The sequence below is a fragment of the Equus quagga genome, chromosome 4 (genome assembly GCF_021613505.1).
Source record: "Equus quagga isolate Etosha38 chromosome 4, UCLA_HA_Equagga_1.0, whole genome shotgun sequence".
NCBI classification, from domain to species: Eukaryota; Metazoa; Chordata; class Mammalia; order Perissodactyla; family Equidae; genus Equus; species Equus quagga.
In genome coordinates, this window is record NC_060270.1 from 48,561,955 (window position 1) to 48,580,706 (window position 18,752).

General features: G+C 40.6%; 1 protein-coding gene across 14 annotated transcripts in view; it reads left to right on the forward strand.

The window, feature by feature from the left end:
• Positions 1-18,752, forward strand: part of TNIK (TRAF2 and NCK interacting kinase) — a 382,525-nt gene that overhangs the window by 222,605 nt on the left and 141,168 nt on the right. For all 14 annotated transcript variants that reach the window (XM_046658783.1, XM_046658791.1, XM_046658784.1 and 11 more), the window contains exon 4: positions 13,780-13,905. In XM_046658783.1, the coding sequence (XP_046514739.1) occupies positions 13,780-13,905 (126 nt within the window). The remainder of the gene's footprint in view (positions 1-13,779; positions 13,906-18,752) is intronic.

An 18,752-nucleotide genomic window follows, 5' to 3' on the forward strand; every position in this document is an offset into this window, starting at 1 on the left:
AGTCTTCCGTTCGGCCCAGAAGTGGGTTATTCAATGTAAATAAACATAGAATGAATGGGTCACACAAAGGTATCAAGAACCAGTATACAAATAAGAAAGGCACACAGTGTGTCTGTATGTCAGACTTGAATCCATGCCTTTTCTGGCTCATTTGTTACTTTTGACAAGTATGTATTATATGGTTCACTATCTGCCTACTAATTTCACTAATTTTCATTAAACCACACATTGTACTGACTTCCTTTCCTTACTTATTATTGATCTGAATTCCCCTTTAAATTATATACATTTTTCACCAGTAAAAAAACTTTTGTTTCTGTATGTTTAATAGCAGTAATATAAAGTAGTACCTCTTTTTATTTGTCCTAAATACATTATTCACATTGCAGAGGTTACAAGCAAGTTCAAATATTTAATCCCAATTAGCTTATTAATTCAACTGGCCCTTACTAAATAAGAATCTGCATGGAGATTATATTAGTTAGATTTAGGTTCTTCCACTTAGAGGAGAAATTTCAAAGTATCAGAGGCTTAAGAATGGTAGAAGTGTTTTACTCTCTTGTGTTAAAGGAGTCAAGAGTCGGCAGCCCAGGGATGTGTGGCAACAATGTGATGGAGAAGAAGGATGTTTTTGTCTTTCTGCTCCATCATTCTGATACACAGCTGCCACACTTAAGGTCAGTTCCATGATTCAAGGTGCTTGTCAGATTTTCATTGATCACATTCTCTGACAGGCAAAAAAAAAAAAAAAAAGGGAGAGTTGATGGGAGCAGAAGGGTATAGAAGAGAGCCCCTTCTGGTGAAACCTTTTCTGCTTATATACATTTCTACTTACTTCTTCTTTCATTGGCTATACTTAGCTACAAGGAAAGCTGGGAAATGTAATCTTTTATTCTACCAATGTGTTGCATTAATCCAGGTTCTGTTAGTCAGGAATGAAGAGAGAATGGATACTTGTATAGTCAATTAACAGGGTCTGACACAAAAATCAAGACCAAGTATTATCAGTCTTCTCTTAGAAACCCTTTATAAATGTGTACATCTTTTACAAAGCTCCCGCCACAAAGCACATCAGAATTTATTTTGCAATTCTGCTGAAGTCATACTACTGTATTTTCCTTGGATTGAATAGGATCACCATATAATGTGATGCACGTGGCAGTTTAACAACGAATGGTTGTGGATGGAGTCCAAGACAGTCATGCTGTAAAGTTCTATTGTGTGGTTCCACGGAACTACAGCTGAGCTCCGCTGACATCATTAATCTCAGCGCACAAGTGAGCACAAAGTTGTATACTGAGGCATAAAGTATGGCTTGAGAGCACTGAACATTACTTTTCCTGGTTCTATTTGTGAGACTTTAAATTGCTCAAAGAACCACTTACTATTGCTAGACCACCTTGCTTGGAATCAAAAGAGTGACCCGGCAATTTATCCCAGAGTACATATTTTCACTTTAAGGAGTGTCAGTTAACCTTTCTGAACTGGGTTTCACAAGGCAACTAAGCCCTACAGAAAATGATTGGAGAGACTGTTTTCTCAATTCCCCCAAGCATGGTACAAAGCTAACCCCATTTTCAGCGCATAAGAGAGTCAATCCATTGCGTACAATGGATGCTTTATAGTATTTACGCTGAATTCTCTTGGGGGACCCCTGTTGAAAGAGCTGGACAGTTTCCCTGATTTAGGCACCTCATTGACCATTATGTAACCAGTGACCCCTAACAAAGGCAAACACAGATTCACATCAGGAAATGGTTTTCTTATTTCCCGTGGTGTCTGATACAGCATCCAATGACTTTTGTATCACCCCTTTACACATCACAGTCAACATAAGATTTCCTTTGTGATACTCGTGTGGTGCCCTCAGAAAACAATCTATTTCATTTTGGCATGTTGTCTTTTGTGTATTATGGAATGCTGCGAAAGCTTCTTACCAATTATTATAATTGTGCTCATTATAGCTGCTCTGTTAAAAACTGAGATGAATTCTCAAAGGTCGTCTTTGTTAATTGCGGTGATCTGCAAACTTACTATAGTTTATTGTAGTGAAATTGATAAAGCTATAAGAAATCAACTTTTAAATTATTGTTTTTGTTCTATACCACTTCTTCTTTTTTTTTTTAATAGAAAATATCCACAGAGAGAACTGGAAGTAATGCTTATATCTTTCCTGTTTTAGAGCTGAGACACTTCTAAAGTCGCTAATATTTGCTTCAGAATTAGTGCTGAAACTAGACTCAATCTTTGAAGTTCTTTTAGTTCCTGAAATAATTATGGGAATTTCTATATTTCAGCTCTTTCTGGGGGTTCCGTCCCAGGTAGGTTTGTATACTCTAGATTTGCCTGCCACAGCTAAACAAAATCGGGTCTTTTGGATAGTGTTTCTCAAAGTGGACTACCAGCCTCAGTGGACTAGCAGCACCCCGGAATGTTCACGAGAAATGCAAATGCCTGGGCCTGCTGTGACTTTCTGGGTGGAGTCACAGAACTTGCCTTTTGGACGAGCTCCTCAAGGAGCATCGCGCACCCCAAGTCTGGGGAGCACTTTCCTATGGTCTTGCGTTTACTGCTCTCTGACCACCAAGTGTGAGGAGACTGTGATTCTTTGATAATTCTGTAAATGATCCCCATCTTCATTTGGACAAAAATTCCTAGTGAAAACTAGTCCCTTTACAATATAGGACTTAATGCGATACTAACATAATATCATAGACTCTCACCTTTACAGTGAATGATTGTGATCCTATGACTCAGGACATGTTGGGTTGTAGTGCCAAAGCCCCGCTCAGACTGAACGAGGCTGACTGTGGAATTTACTGGCTTGTGAATATTTAAAAAAAGAAGAAAAAGCTCTGTAGCATCCAGGAAGTCACATGATGTGACTGGGAATTTTGTCTCTCTCCATCTCTGGGCTCTGCTTTCTTCCCACCAGCAGCTCCAGGCTCATGTTTTCATTGCTTTATTACGCTTAGTCCCAGAAAGAGTGCCAGTCTGAATGTCCATGGCTCAGCTTGGGTCACGTCACCCTCCCCGAACCAATCTTTGTTTCTCTTCAGCCGCATCTGGGTTGGGTGCCTGGCCCTGAAACCTACCACAAGGACTGAGAGTTGGGAAGATGATTCCTCAAGGAAAAACCTGAGAGATACTAGAGAAAAGAGTGGAAAGGATGCTGGGAAGGCAAAACCAGGGCAATCATAGTACTGAGATATCATATGATTATGGTGGCTGTGTTCGAAACTGATTTGGTCCTTAATTAAAGTACCTCTCTAGTTACATTTTGTATATTTCAGCCAAAGATAATAATAATGATAGCTAACATTGATGGAATGATTATTGTGTGCCAGAACTCTTTTTAATACTTTCCATATATTGATTCATTTAGTCTCAACAACCTACAAAACAGATTCCATTATTAATCGCATTATAGATCTGAGAAAACAGGCATATTAAGTATCTTGCTCAATGTAACATGTAAATGGTGGAGTAGTTCAACTTGTGCATTTTAACTCTATCTTTTAAGTCCATCCTTTTAACCACTTTGCTATAGGTCTTCAATTAATATGGAAGTATTTGTGTTTAATTTTGTATGATTTTTTTCATTAAGTTATACAATAAACATTTACTAAACATCTACTTTATGACGGGCACTGGAAATTCAAAGATGAAAAAGTGGTCCTTTGCCTGAAGGAGAGCTCACGATAACACAACCTTGCCCTAATGTTTATAAGTAATGCAAATCCATTTTATAATAAAATTAAAATGTTCATAAATAAATTTACCTATAAAGTTTGATGTGACAGTGAGGGGCAGTCCTGAAGCCCAGGAGGACAATGGGATGAGAACATTTTTGGCCAAGGAAACATCCTGTGCCAAAGCATGGGGGCTGAGAGCGTGGAGCAAGTTCTGGAAACTATTACATAGTTAAGTTTTAAGATTAAAAAGTGCTGAGGAGAGAGCAATACAAGATGAATCTGGACAAGTGAGAGGTCATGAAGGGACTGAATACCATGACAAGGATTTTGCAAGGTTTTCCCAACAGGACGCTTTGGTCAAATAGTCCTAGGCAAAAATCCAAGATATGAAAGAGATATAAGGGTTTTTTGTGGGGGTTTTTTTGGCTTTTTTTTTTTACAAGGGGTAGAGGCTGTAAGTCCTGGCCCCTTCCCCTAACCACTGCCAGAGCCAGAGTGGGAGCCAGAAGCTGAACAGCAAAGTGACATGATAGGATTTGCCTGCTGGAAGGATCCGTGTTAGCCCCTGCTTGACTGAGTGTCTCTGTCTGTCTTACTGAATTTCTATGGCTGAAGCTTCTCACCAGTCTGCACATCTCTTTGAAGCCTCAGGAAGTGGCCCCTCCCAGTAGCCTCTGCTGGAGTGCTTTGCACGCAATTAATGGGCTCCGTGAGTGTTTGCTGAAACTGGACCAAGAGAAAAAAAACCATCTTTTCATCTTGGGTTGTTTGGAGGAGTCAGGGGACACACTGCTCTAAGCACATTGGGTTCCTCCCTCCCAAAGGGAGGCAGTTCAGTGGAGGGATTATAGTAACACAGCACATCATGATTTTAATAGTAATAACAACAATAACAGCCGTGGTCAAAGTAAAAATTGCTAACATCGATTGAGCGCTTATTATGTGCCAAGCACTGTTCTTAGGACTTAGTACAACATGTATTGACTCATTTAGTCCTCAAAACATCTCCCACAGGGAGCACTGCTATCGTATCCATGTTACAAATGAGGAATTGAAAGCACGAAGAGCCTGAGTAACTTCCCTGAGCCCCTCAGACAGTAAATGGCAAGGTCGGAGTTCAAGTCCAGCCAGTCAGGGTGCTCCCGCGCTCCCACAGCCCCGTTATAAGAATGAGGCGGGGGGTGCATTGCAGAGTGTGGCCTTCAGATTCAGACAGAGCTGGGTTCACGGCCTACTCCTCTCCTTACTCACTGTGACCTTGGGCAAATTTTTAAACTTTTATGAGTCTCACTTTTCTTATCTGTTAGATGGGAATACAAACATTGCAAACTTGTTTTGAGACTAAAGTTGTATAATATCTAGTGCCTGGCACATAATGGTTCCTCAATAAATGATTTCAGTTATTAGTCCTGGTAAGAAACAGTGAATGCCTGAATGGGGTAGGCAATCGGAATGAAAAGAGGATTTTACAGTGTGCACTGAACTTCTGTAGTTCTGTATGGGGATGGTAGCCTGTGCTGTGGTCTACGCACCGTACGTGGGTTGGTTACTTGTTAATACACGTAAATAGTTTGACTCAGAGCCGTCTTTACCATCTCAGTTACAAAGTTATTCATCTTACTCTCTATAGTATTTACCTGTCAAAAAGACTTGATGTAGGGCAGGATCCAGGAAAGTAGGGCTAGCCTCCAGAAGCTGAAGACTGAAATCACAATAATTCATTCGTTCATTTATTTAAGAATGAATGAATGTGCTATGCTCTGGGATGATAGAAGTGAATAAGACAGACCTTATCTTCTGGAATTTTATGTTCCAACATGCGTGAAAGACATTTAACAGTTGAACAGTTACTTAATCAGAGTTCTTTTTAACTTTCAAGGAGTGTGTAGAGAGTATTAATAGAGAATTTAAGAAGGAAACTGACCTGTCTGGGTGGCCAGTATGTTCCCTGATAAAGTGACAACTATGTGAGATCCATAGGATAGGTGATATTGGTTACAGTGGGAGGGCTGGGAGGTGGGCATTTGCGGCTGTGGGCACTTGATGCTCAGATGGGTTCAGCAAAGCCTCTGAGTGCCCGCCTCAGGCTCTTCTGCCACAGAGACCCTTCTGGACACCTCTTTGGGACTTCTCCTTTGTGGCTGTTCAGGTAGATGTCTTTAGCAGACAGACCAGTATGATGAAGCACATGAGGAGAACTTTTAACAGAGAAAAGCCAACTGTTTCTTGGTCTTCATGATACTCTCCACCTTTGGGGCTATGCCCAGTGCTTTAGTTCACTGTGTTGTACAGCGTGAAGAACTTGGAAAGCTCCTGGAGTTATAAAAATGAACGAGCTGAGCTGTCCACTCCATGCATACTTCAGCATCTCTTCTTACCTTCCATACTGATGATGCCCATTTGGTGGCTTATGTCTCTCGGGGTCTCTGCATATGTGCATGCATGCTCAGTGTATGGCCTGGATGTGTAGGCTTCTTGTATATGTGTGTACAAGTGTTAGAGAGATTACTCAAGAGCAAAAAACGACCTGAAGACTACTGTTCTCTACCCTCTAATCTAATGGAGATGAGCACTTAGGTGCACTGGGTTTTAAAAGTATTTTTCCATCACGATGGTTTGTTTCCAACAGTGCCTTTCATTTATGTACCTCAAAGCATTTGCTCAAAACTATAATTAATTCTCTTAGCCCCTAGTGGATTTGAGAAGCATGTGGGTGAGGAAATTGGCACACAGAGATTGGGGTGCCTGGAGTCGTTGAGCAGGGTGTTCACATCCAGATATGCAGCCAAGCTCCTCAGTGGTGGACTGTGGGGTCTCCTTTTGTACATCTGTCCCCTCCTTTGCACTGAGCGCACCTTCTCCATCTCACATTTATGTCCCTCTTTTGACTTCACTAGGTTCTATCTTGTTGAGCTCTTTTGAGTTTTGACTTCCTCATCAATATATTGGCTTTCTTCTTGTTTTTTTAATTAAGATCATAATAGTTTATAATATTGTGAAATTTCAGTTGTACGTTATTATTTGTCAGTCACCACATAAATGTGCCCTTTCACCCCTTGTACCCCCCCCCCCCCCCCCCCCCTTCCCTTCCGGTAACCACTAAACTGTTCTCTTTGTCCATGTGTCAGTTTATCTTCCACATATGAGTGAAATCATAGTGTTTGTCTTTCTCTGTCTGGCTTATTTCGCTTAACCTAATACCCTCAAAGTCCATTCATGTTGTTGCAAATGGCTTTCTTCTTAATGACTTGAAACTCACCTTTTGGTTTCCCTTCATAAAATGTCCTCTGTTACTCATTTAAAGCCTACTTACTTTAATGAGCTGGGAACAGGAACTGTGCGTTATCTATCTTTGTACCTCCTGCAGAGCCTGCTAACCTGGAACCTGGCACATAGTAGATACTACACAAAATGATAATATATTTGTAAAAACAGGAGACCAGAGAAAATACAAAAAGTAGAAAGCTACATAAAGGAAAAAGAAATCCAAATTACAACTCACAGAGAACTCCATAGTTATTTTTCTTGGTAACCAAAGCCAAAAGAGGAGACATTATCCATTACACTGTTAATATCATCAGAAAAGAAGACTCATTCCAATTCCTGTAGGCTGTTAGCTGAATTGTAGGTCTAGGATTCTTGAGGTTGTACTCCACTTCATTTACAGTAGGATTTAGCCAAATGAATGACAACATTACTAGGGTTAAAACGTATTTGCTTCTGGGTTACTTGAACACAGGGCTTTCTTTTAATTCATTATTTTCTTTGGAGTCATACATCAGCGCAGGCTTAAGTGTGAGAAAGGTGGATGTCAGACTTGTGTCATCTGTTTCTCTGAGGGACACCACTTCCTGGTAAGAGACAGCAGATTGGCCGAATAGTAAAGAAGACACTGCAAGTTGTCACCCTCTTCTGGATATATCCTAGTCTTGACACTTCATGGCTCTCTTACCCTGGGCATTTTGCTTAACCTTCCCTTATTCACTTGTGTAAATGTGGATAATATCTCTTCTCTCATAAAGTTAGTGTGAGAAGTAAATATCATTATTTATAAAGCATCTGAAAACAATATGTAGAATACAATGTTCAGTGCATCTTATTATTATTATCATGGTGTCTCTTGCAGACATTTTTCATTTTTCTTTCCTTCGCACTAATGACCCCCATAGGAGACAACATGCCGTATCCCCTCTAGTTACAGTGCCTTGGCAATCACTGTTTCTCTGCCAGGAAAATGGTTTGCTCCTCTATCACACTACATCTTGCTTTCTTTTCCTCCCCCAAATGGGTAACTTCCACAACGCCTTTAGAATACAGCTCAAACTTGAATTTCTCGGGGCTGTCTCCCCCGAGGTCCCCAATTAGATGAGCTATCCATACCTCTCATGTTAGTAATTTTGCATGCATCTGTGTCATTCTTTGATTTCCATCTGTGCTCCCCGCTAGACGATAGTTTGAATCTGTTATGCCCATTCTTGTATTATTACATTATTAGCATTTGGCATTGTGCCTAGGATATAGTAGGCACTTAAATATTTGTTGAATGAATTCATTTAGCTTAGGGTTAACATATACAACTCAGGTGCTGTCTGCAGAATGTCATGGTAAAATCGTGAGTTCTATCAATGCTGCAATAAAGAGATGTGGGCTTTGGCAACTCATTAAACAGACACTCTGAGTCTGTTTCCTTAGACCTGTAAAAATATAGTTCACAGGTACATAATTTCACCTTGAGATAATTTTAGAGAATCCACACATACTTAATTATCATTTAATTTTTAGTATATTTTAACGTTTAATAGATTGTGATTTAAAAAAAACAAACCTCAAACTGTGTGTTATATGCCAACTTTGAATGCACTGGAAAATGGCAGTGTCTCAATTTGTTACTCCATTTGTGTGCAAATGTCATTCACTATGAAGCTTCCACTGAAATTTCAAGGCATGCTCTTTAAAAAGAAGTTACCATTTGCAATTTACTTATCTTAGGAAATGTAGATTTTGTCTATCTTTTGGAATCAAAACAGAACCAAAAATTAATAAGATATTGAAGCTGATATGTGACTTTAAATTTCTTTTAAAAATTCTAATTTTGTATTCACTACAACACCCTCTTTGTTGTCACTGATTAACTTTATAACTAGATATTACGTAGTTAATAATTTAAAAAGGCTGGTTTTTGTTGATGCTGTATATTGGCATCCTGAATAAAATGTCTATTGGAGGAAGAGATTTCACTACTACAAATTATTAAAAAAAATTTTTTTCAACCACATCCTAAAAAATGTCAGCAATCCCTTCCAATTCTAATAGCCTATGATTTTTTAAGAATAAATTGTCTTCTGCTTTTGGTCACATTCGGTCAACACAGATCAGATCAGTTAGCACAAACACCTGCCTAATGCCAGCAACTGCCACGGACGCAGGGCAGGTGAGCAGGAGCAGAGGCGCCTCTAGTCAGTGTCCCTACATCTAGTGGCTGGTGGCGTTTATGAGTCTATACACCTCATGCTTCCTTCTAGAGTATAAACTGACCAGTTGTGTGGATTGTTATAAGAATTACACAGTTTTATTTCTGTTCCATGGATTGAGAGCTAAATGTTGGGCAAACTCTTTGTTATGGAGTGCAGTAATATAAAATGTCCTATTAATTCCATTTTTAAATCCTAGCATATTGTAGGCGCTTAAAGTATGTTCCCCTGTGTAATAAATATGCGACTTAACATCCCTCCTTTATCTCCTGAAATCATTCATAAGCAAATATTATTGTGTGCTAACAAGCTCCTTTAATTGGAGGACCAAAGGCAGGTTTCTCTTCAGTCCTGCCTTAAGATGCTCCTAAACTCTTCTTTCGTGCTTAGCAGCTTTGGTGTTACCACCATGGCTAATTGCCCTTCCTCTGTCTTGGAGTTTTCAGTATAGAATAAGAACACCTGCTCTGGAGTGAGACAAATCTGGCTTTAACTCTTAGCTCTAATGTTGAAAACAAACGTAAACTCTGAAACTTTTTCTCATTTCTCATTTCATTTTTCTCATTTGTAAAACAGAATCATTAAGAACATCTACTTCATCGAACTGTTTGAGTGTTAAATACGATGATACACACACAACCTCTGGTACATGGTGAACATCCTGTAAGGTCGCCTTTGGCTATGTTTTATAACCACAATTACGATCATCGTATCGTCATCAGAGGTAGTCAGTGGCTTAAAAGCATTTCCTGGAATCATCCATTTCTTTGCACTTGAGAAAACCACTGTCCCTTCGCACGGTTTGTCACCCTTCAGGAGGCCAGTCCTGGTTTCTCACATGGAAGTGTTCTCTGCAAGCAGAGGGCTGCCTCAATGCACAAGAATTTTTCAAGCCTCTGCTGCATCACGTTTGCTAATGTTCCATTGGCCAAAGCAAGTCCCATGGCCACGTGCAGAGACAAGGAGAGGAAAGGGACTCTTCCTCTCGATGAGGGAGGCTGCCCAATCCCATGGCCATGTCTTTTCAGTCTAGCACAAATACCGAGCAATAAATTGATTCCTATGATCTTGGAAAAAAAACTTCATGCCGATAATAAAGCTAGGCTCAAATAAGCACTTAACCATTTCTAAGGCTGAGAGGTGACTTAGATGGGTATTCTTATTCGAGTTTACAGGTGGGAAACAACTGACAAAATAACTACAAAATAACTGACTGAGAGTTGAAGTGCCGTGCCTCAGGTGAGGTAATGAATCAGCTTGGACTGGGTTTTGAAGGCTTCTCATTGAAGTAATGCATCTTTCCAGAGTACTGGACTTGGCTTATTAAAATTACTCTGTTTTTAAATTTGTGACAATTTGGTACCATTACTTTGTTTTTCATTATGACCCAGTGGTCATCAGTTTCCCAATGAGTTTGATCCGAGTGCTTGATTCTTTAGACATAAGAATAATCCATTTACAAAATAGAGGATATCCTTCTCTTGTAACTTTGTAATCTAATTCTAGCCTCAGTTGTTATCTTTGTCTTTTGAAAGCATCATAAGCCATCTCCTTCGATGAGCCCTCTTGTGAGAGGATGGACAGCTTGTGGAATGGTTAAGTGAGTTCTTGTAGTCATAGACAGTGCCTCTCTTTCAATTTACTGAATAACTTGCTGCCATCATTACCCTAGACTGAAAATCTGATAAACAGTAACCCTGAAGATCTGATAAATTGCCTGCTCACTTACAAGGTCATGTAAGATCAAGATCAAGGTTCTATATTACAGTTACATAACCATGACCCACAGTGCTTCCGTAATTGTGTTTGGAAACAGTGCAATTTAAACCTAAAATTCAAGTTACTTACATTCTTGCCCTCCTGCCTTTGTTATTTATTTATTTTGTGGTTGAGAAGATTAATAACAATGTTTATTTTGTATTACACATTATAACTTTCACATACTTCACTTAATTATCACAAAAGACTGGGACATATAATAATATGATTATAAAATCTGTATCTCATTATAGATGAGAAAACTTAGACTCCAAAAGGTAGGTTACTTTACTGAGGTCACCCAACCAGAAAGGAGTGGAGCCCAGACTGAATGTGCACACCACCTGCCTGCCCTCATTTTTCTGACTCGATGCTTATGCTTTCTTCACTATCATATTGCCTCAGTTTACCTTTGCAAAGTGATGGGGAAAGTCCTGACTTCATTCTGATCTCCAATCCTGTTTATTTTGGATTTAATTATATATTGAATTCCACTGTTATTTAACTGTTTCATGAGTTCTTATTTTCTTAATGATATGGTAAGCTTTTTATAGGCACTTTTTTCCCCTCTAATTCTCTCCCACGTCACCCACCATCCTCTTGAGAACCCAGGAGACACACAGCACATCCTTGTAGAACCAGCCCGACTTCTCACAGAGAATGGCTGAAGCTGAGACTGTCAGGCTGCCATAGGGAAGTGGTGGGTGTTCTACTGGCTCGTGTAGTTGCCTCTTTAATCCAGGCAGCTGTTGATGCCAGGCTGCCCCCAGAAACTCTCAGGTGTGTTTTCTCCCCTTCTATTTAGGCTTCTCTAAAGTATGTCCGCTCACGTTTGACATTCGTTCACAATTATTTGGCCCCACATCATGAGTTTGAAATAGCACCATAGTAAGACATTTGAGGCACCCCGCAGGGACCCTTCGACAAGTTGAAGGTCAGTCCTCTCTTAGACCTGCGGTGAAGGCTGAAGGTGTGGGCAGTTTCCAGTAGCTGCTGGGAAGAACTCGTTGGTCAGCACTGTGCCATCCCCTCCCTCAGCCACCATCCCGGCCCCTCACCCCTCTGCTCCCCTCCACTGTGAGGGTCACATGCTTAGCATCCTTAGCTCAGCATCCCAATCGTACTTTCTATTTTGAGATTACCCCGTCTTCGACATAGTTAAGTCACGTGATGTGTAACATGCTTAGTTCTCCTAGGTTTGCAAAACTCCATTGTTTTTTCCTAAAACTTTGTGTGTGTGTGGTCAGGAAATGGCAGCATCTCACTCCTCTCCTCATCTTATTTTGAACACTTCTTTTCAGTATCACTAACACTGCTGTAAGCTGTTGGGCCCTTTGTAGATATTCATTCTTTCATTCATGTTTATTCACAGGTACTTGCTTGGTGCTGGGGATGTTATAAAGAGCAAAAGCAGGCAAGATCCCTGTGTTTATAGTTGTTATGGACCAATAGAGAAGAGAGACTTTAATCAAATGATTAGAGAGATGAATGTGGATTGCAAAAGGAGGAAACATGTGATGATCTGTGAGTCTAGAGCCAGGTCAGGCAGATCAGAGAGCTTTGCTGGGAAAGAGACTCTGGAACTGAGATCTGAAGGCAGAAGAGAGCTTACAATCCATGGAGAAGAGAGTCAAGAAAAAGGGTAATTATGATACAGTATGACCCATACCTCTATACCAATACCAAGAAATATGGCACATGTGAAGTAGAGGGAGTGAACAAGATACAGTGGGGGGACTTGACGTTGCCGGAGAGAATTAGGAAAGAGATCCCTGAGGGGTGTCAATTTAACTCAATCAGGAATGATGAGTAGAGATTATGTGAAGAAGAGGAAAGGGGAAGAAGACAAACATGGGAGACTGCAGAAGGGCCCAGCAATATAGAGACACTGGAGGGAGGCCAGGTAGCTGGAGAGGGCAAGGGCACAGACAGGGACACACTATGAGTGGTCTTTCAGATCATGGTAATGTAACATCTTACACTCAGGGATTCCTTCTGCTGTGTCTGAAACAGTCTTCCTGGGAGAGAGATTTTTTTCCCCACCAACCTCAAAATAAAATACTGTTTTGCAGTCTAACTGATATGTACTTATCAAAATGAAATTATGGGAGAACACATACCTCTCCACCAGTGATGGCAGGGCCTCTAAAAATGGCCCATGTGGTGGACTCCAAATTGAAGCTCAGAATGAACGCAGCCTGAATTAGGAAACTTACTCTGTAGGAGAGTTACCTCTTCACATTCACGGCACTACCGCATTTCCCCTTTCTTTTCATGGTTAGTTTCCTGAAGGTGAGATGGGTACTCCTGCTCTGTGAACTTCCTCAGATCTCGGGAACTTACCCTTACTTTCCCATCTGACTTTCATCATCTTCAGTCAGACACTTCAATAAAATAGGCTTCAAAGAAAATGAACCTAACCAATTTTAATTCTAAGAGCCTGTATTTTTTTCTTTTCACTTGCCTCAATCTTTCCTATACCAGATATGGTCTGTGATAGGTACTCAACGGACAGTTCCCAGAGGCCTAGAGTGAATTTTATCTCAATAGCCTGTCTACCTTGATCTTTTCTGGGTGAAGGGATGAAGTGTGTGTTTTTTCCAACAGCTTGCGTGCCATGCCTGTTTGCCGTACAAACAGAAGACCTCCTTGGACTGCCCATGTGTTGTCTTGTAAATTTTTTCTTTGTAGTCAAAAAAGAAAGTCATGTCATATAATAGTTGTGCTTGATTAGCAAAGCAGAGGAATAAACTTAAGAAAGAACTTAATATATAGTTGACATAGATGGCGATAAAATATAGAATCCTACTAAAGACTTTGATTTTCTTGACAGAATATTTATTGTTCTAAAACAGGATGAAGAGGAAGAAATCAAACAAGAAATTAACATGTTGAAGAAATATTCTCATCACCGGAATATTGCTACATACTATGGTGCTTTTATCAAAAAGAACCCACCAGGCATGGATGACCAGCTTTGGGTATGTAGCGCTGTCCAAATTTGCTTTTCTTGCATGAAGAACAACCAGGGCCAAATGGTCCATTTTTCTATCCTCATGGTTAAGTTTAACTAACTCCTTCTTTGAAACCCTTCACTCCATGATTTCTATAACATTGTGTTTTCAAGGTTTTCTCCCATTTTGTTGAATACCTTGCCATCTTTTCAGTATCTCTATCTTCTATCCCTTAACGTGGACCATCCCTAAGCCAGTTGTTCATTTCTCTGGGTTTTTTCCCCCACTAATGGCTACCTTTACTGAGTTTTTATTATATTTTAGGTACCATGCTATTTACTTTTTATGGATTCTGTCATTTATTCTGGCTCTTTGACGTAGACATCATTATCATCCTCAATTTTTGGATGATGAAACTTAGGTTTACAAAGAGGATGAGTGAATTGCCCCAAGGTCTCTGTAGCTAGAAGTGGTGGAGTCAGATCTAACCAAGCTCTGCGTGAGTCTTTGTCCTTGTCCAGCACTAATGTGTGGATGACTGAAATTTACATTCCAGCTCTACGAGTAAAACACCTGAGACAGTGTCTGATACCGTGTAGGTACTCTCAGAGGTTTCTTCCCCTTGTCCACTTTGCTGTGTGCCCCAGGCCTGTGTCTTTGGCAGTCTGTGAGACAGCTGTCCCTTAGACTGCCCCACTAGTGATAACTTTACTATGTCTGATACAAAACCCACTGCTCCTGTCCCTGCCCTGCCCAGATTGCTTTTCTTTTCATCTTCCTGATTTCTGCTGTTGGAACTTTTATTCACTGAGTCCTGCAGGCAGGCTTATAATTCTGTCTTGCTTTGACCTTCCTTTGCCAATTTTATGACCAATCCACTACTATAGGCCCATTCAGTGGAAGCCTAGATTTCACAGTAGCCTCCCTCTTGATCTGTTTCTCTCCCTCTCTCTTATGTCTGTTCATCTCATATTTTGCTGTTGGGTTAATGGCTCTAAAAAACCCCTTTTAACCACATATCATCTTGCTTATTTTCCAGAGGTCTTAATATGTGCCTAATCCACAAAATTCACTCAATTATTCAGTGCTTACTGTGTGCCAAATTAAGTAATAAACTATGTGAATCTAGTGACCACAATTTCTTGGATAATTTCTCAAAGAAATCAGTCTCGGGTAGAAGTTACTCTGTTAATGCATGCCATCTATAGTCCCATTGAGAAGACAAAACAAATACAGGGAGCACAATTGCTGACCAAAAAGGATATAATAATGTTAGCTCAGAAAAATAACAAGCTTGTCATGTCATTTGCTGTCATATACTACAATCTTTGGAAGTGAAAAGAACTGCTGGGAATTTTTTCCCCCATAAAATTTAGATCCATCTCTAAAATTGAAATGAAAAATGTACTTTGGGATAAATAAGCACACTTTGTGTGATCACATTGATTTTATATTTTTATGTGATTTCTGAAAGAGCTACAGTAAGATTTTAATTGTGTCCTTTTAAACGTATAGTAGATGTCAGTGTGGAAATTAAAAATGTAAAAGTGGTTACATAAAATAAATGCAACTGTATAATACTAAAGATAGGTATATGATGGCAAGGGCATAACCACAAAACACAATTTTGATGGACTTGACTATGTCAATTTTTAAAAGTTTCTTATTATTAAAAAAAATACAGGGGCCAGCCCCGTGGCCGAGTGGTTAAGTTCACGAGCTCTGCTTCGGCAGCCCAGGGTTCGGATCCTGGGCGCAGACATGGCACCGCTCATTGGGCCATGTTGAGGTGGCATCCCACATGCTACAACTAGAAGGACCGACAACTAAAAAAATATATACAACTATGTACTGGGGGGACTTGGGGAGAAAAAAGCAGGGGGGAAAAAACCACACATACAATAGGGCTGACCCAGTAGTGTAGTGGTTAAGTTGGACGTGTTTGTTTTGGTGGCCCAGGGTTCACAGGTTTGGATCCCAGGCACAGACCTACACCACTCATCAAGCCATGCTGTGGCAGTGACCCACATACAAAATAGAGGAGGACTGGCACAGGTGTTAGCTCAGGGCCAACCTTCTTCAAGCAAAAAGGGGAGGATTGGCAATGGATGTTAGCTCAGGGCCAGTCTTCCTCAGCCAGAAAAACCCTACAATAAACAAAGTAAAAATGAAAATAGCTAATTTAGGAAAATATTTATTTCATATGTGGTGAGAAAGAATTTAGTAGCCTTGGGGCCGGCTCTGTGGCCGAGTGGTTAAGTTGGCGTGCTCCGCTGCGGCGGCCCAGGGTTCGGATCCTGGGCGCGGACATGGCACCGCTCGTCAGGCCACATTGAGGTGATGTCCCACATCCCACAACTAGAAGGACCTGCAACTAAGATATACAACTATGTACCGGCGGGGGGCGGGTGGGGGGGTTGGGAAATAAAGCAGGAAAAAAAAAAAAGATTGGCAACAGTTGTTAGCCCAGGTGCCAATCCTTAAAAAAAAAAAAAGGAAAAAAAAAGCAAAAAGGAAGATTGGCAACAGTTGTTAGCCTAGGTGCCAATCTTTAAAAAAAAAAAAAAAGAATTTAGTAGCCTTTAGAGATGAAGAGTTTTTATAAATCAATAGGAAAAACGATGAAATTACTAATAGAAAGATTGAGCTAAGAACAAGGCAGCAAATAACAAAGTAAAAATATCAGTTACCAATAAACATGTTTTTAAAATGTCATCTCAAATGATATAAATGCAAAAGGAAACAAGAATTAGATACCATTTCTTACCTAGTAGATTGCCAAAGATTTTCTTTTTAAGTGATATACCCAGAATGGACACTCACTCCCCCTGCCTGTGGAAATGAACACTGGTGCAGCTTTACTCCGGAGCATTTTCAGTACATACAGATACACACACGCAGATATACAGAGAGAGAGAGAGAGAGAGATATCTCCCAAAGAAAGTGCCTTACTTTTGACCCAATGTTTACACATGCAGGAATGTACCCTGAATAAATATTTGGGTAACTACATAAAGATGTATGTAGAAGTTAACCCATAGGACATCACTTAAGTACCTCTATTAAGGGACACTATTCAGCCAGTTAAAATGATGTAGATCCATGTTTACAAATGGATGAGCATTAACAATTATAGTGAGGGTTTTTTAAAGCCTTTTTTAGAGGCTATGATTAGACATATAGTACATTTTCATTGTTGTCCAAAAAAAGGAAAAAATTTATATATACATATGTTGACATGGTGGGGATGTCTAGAATAACATACACCAATAATGCCGAAGATATTTGTTTCTAGCTATTAATTTCAATAACTTCATTTTTAAAACATTTGACCTGGGGTCGGCCCCGTGGCTGAGTGGTTAAGTTCGTGCGCTCCACTTTGGCGGCCCAGGGTTTCGCCGGTTTGAATCCTGGACACAGACATGGCACAGCTCATCAAGCCATGCTGAGGCAGCGTCCCACATGCCACAACTAGAAGGACCTACAACTAGAATATTACAGCTATGTGCTGGGGGACTTTGGGGAGAAAGAAAGAAAAAAAAATTTGACTTTTCATGTCTTTTTTTTATTGCTTTTCACTGGGCTATCTTTCCTCCTCATATAGACAACTCTCTGAGGACAAGGTTTGTGACTTTTACATCCGAGCGTCCTCCTCAACACTAGGAAGGTGCTGGGCATGTGATGCTGACAAAATAGTTGTTTTATGAATGAAAGTGATATTACAGGTACAGACTTGGTTGGTGTTCTTATTATTATTATTCAAGCCTGATAGCTACAGGTACTTGGAGAGTTCAGTTTCCCTGTGGCCTGCAGGGTCAACAGGATAGGATGAGATGGCGCAAATTGGAATATCTCTGTGTTCCCAAAGGACTTCTGCCTTGTCAGGAGCCTAGCATTTTAGCAGTGACCCACGTGTTGCCATCAGCTGCAGCAGATGACAGGTGGGGAACAAGTGTCCGCAGACAGATTTTCTGTTTGGTCAGGGCTGTGGTTGCAAATTAAAAGAAGCGTTAATGTAGCTTTGCAGCCACCTCCAGCTTATCCCCTGAGGTAGAACGGCTATTTTCACATGAGTCACACCTAACTATTCCGCCCAGTCCTTTTGTGACATGGGCCCAAGAGGGCAGTTGGTTTCTTGTTAGGGTGGGCTATTAAAATGTGGGTATTACAAATCTCTGGTTGAGGGAGGAGGGGAGTGGTCAAGCAGGGCTTGACTCGTTTTCACCATTTTTCCTAATGCTGAGATTTTTTTTAAGCTGGAAAGAAGATGAGTTGTCATTTATTTTGCTGGATCTCAGTGAAGTTAATTGACTCTCCCAGGGCCTCCAAGCTCAGTAATGGATGGATGCAGATGAGAATGCGGCATCGTGAAACGTGACATTTTAACTTGGCCTGAAGTTCTGTGAAGGGCACTGGAAGGTTTTCTTTGAAAATGAGCAAAATCTGCAGTCTGTGTTCAGACTGGCCCTGGGCGGGGGTGGGAGACAGCAAGCCTGTTTGTGTCTGCACGGCGCAAACGGGAGGTTTTGTTCTCTGGAAATGAGTTGCTGCCCGCCAGTTCTCACCCTGGCCAATTGCTCTTCCTGTGGTTGCTGGGAACCAAGAGCCTACATGTGTACAGGTCCGTTTACTCATTCGCCATTCATTCATTGATTCATCTAACAAATATGTCTCGAGCACTTGCTTGGCACAGGGCGTTCTTCTAGACACTTAGGATGCATCCATGAATGAAACTGACAAAAGCCCCTGCTTTCATGCTGCTTACATTCTTGCTACAGACCACAAACAATAAACATAATAAGTAAGATGACTCTAGAGAATGCCAGAAGCTGGTGAGTGCCTAGAAGAGCAGGAAAAGGTTAGTGGGGATGCAG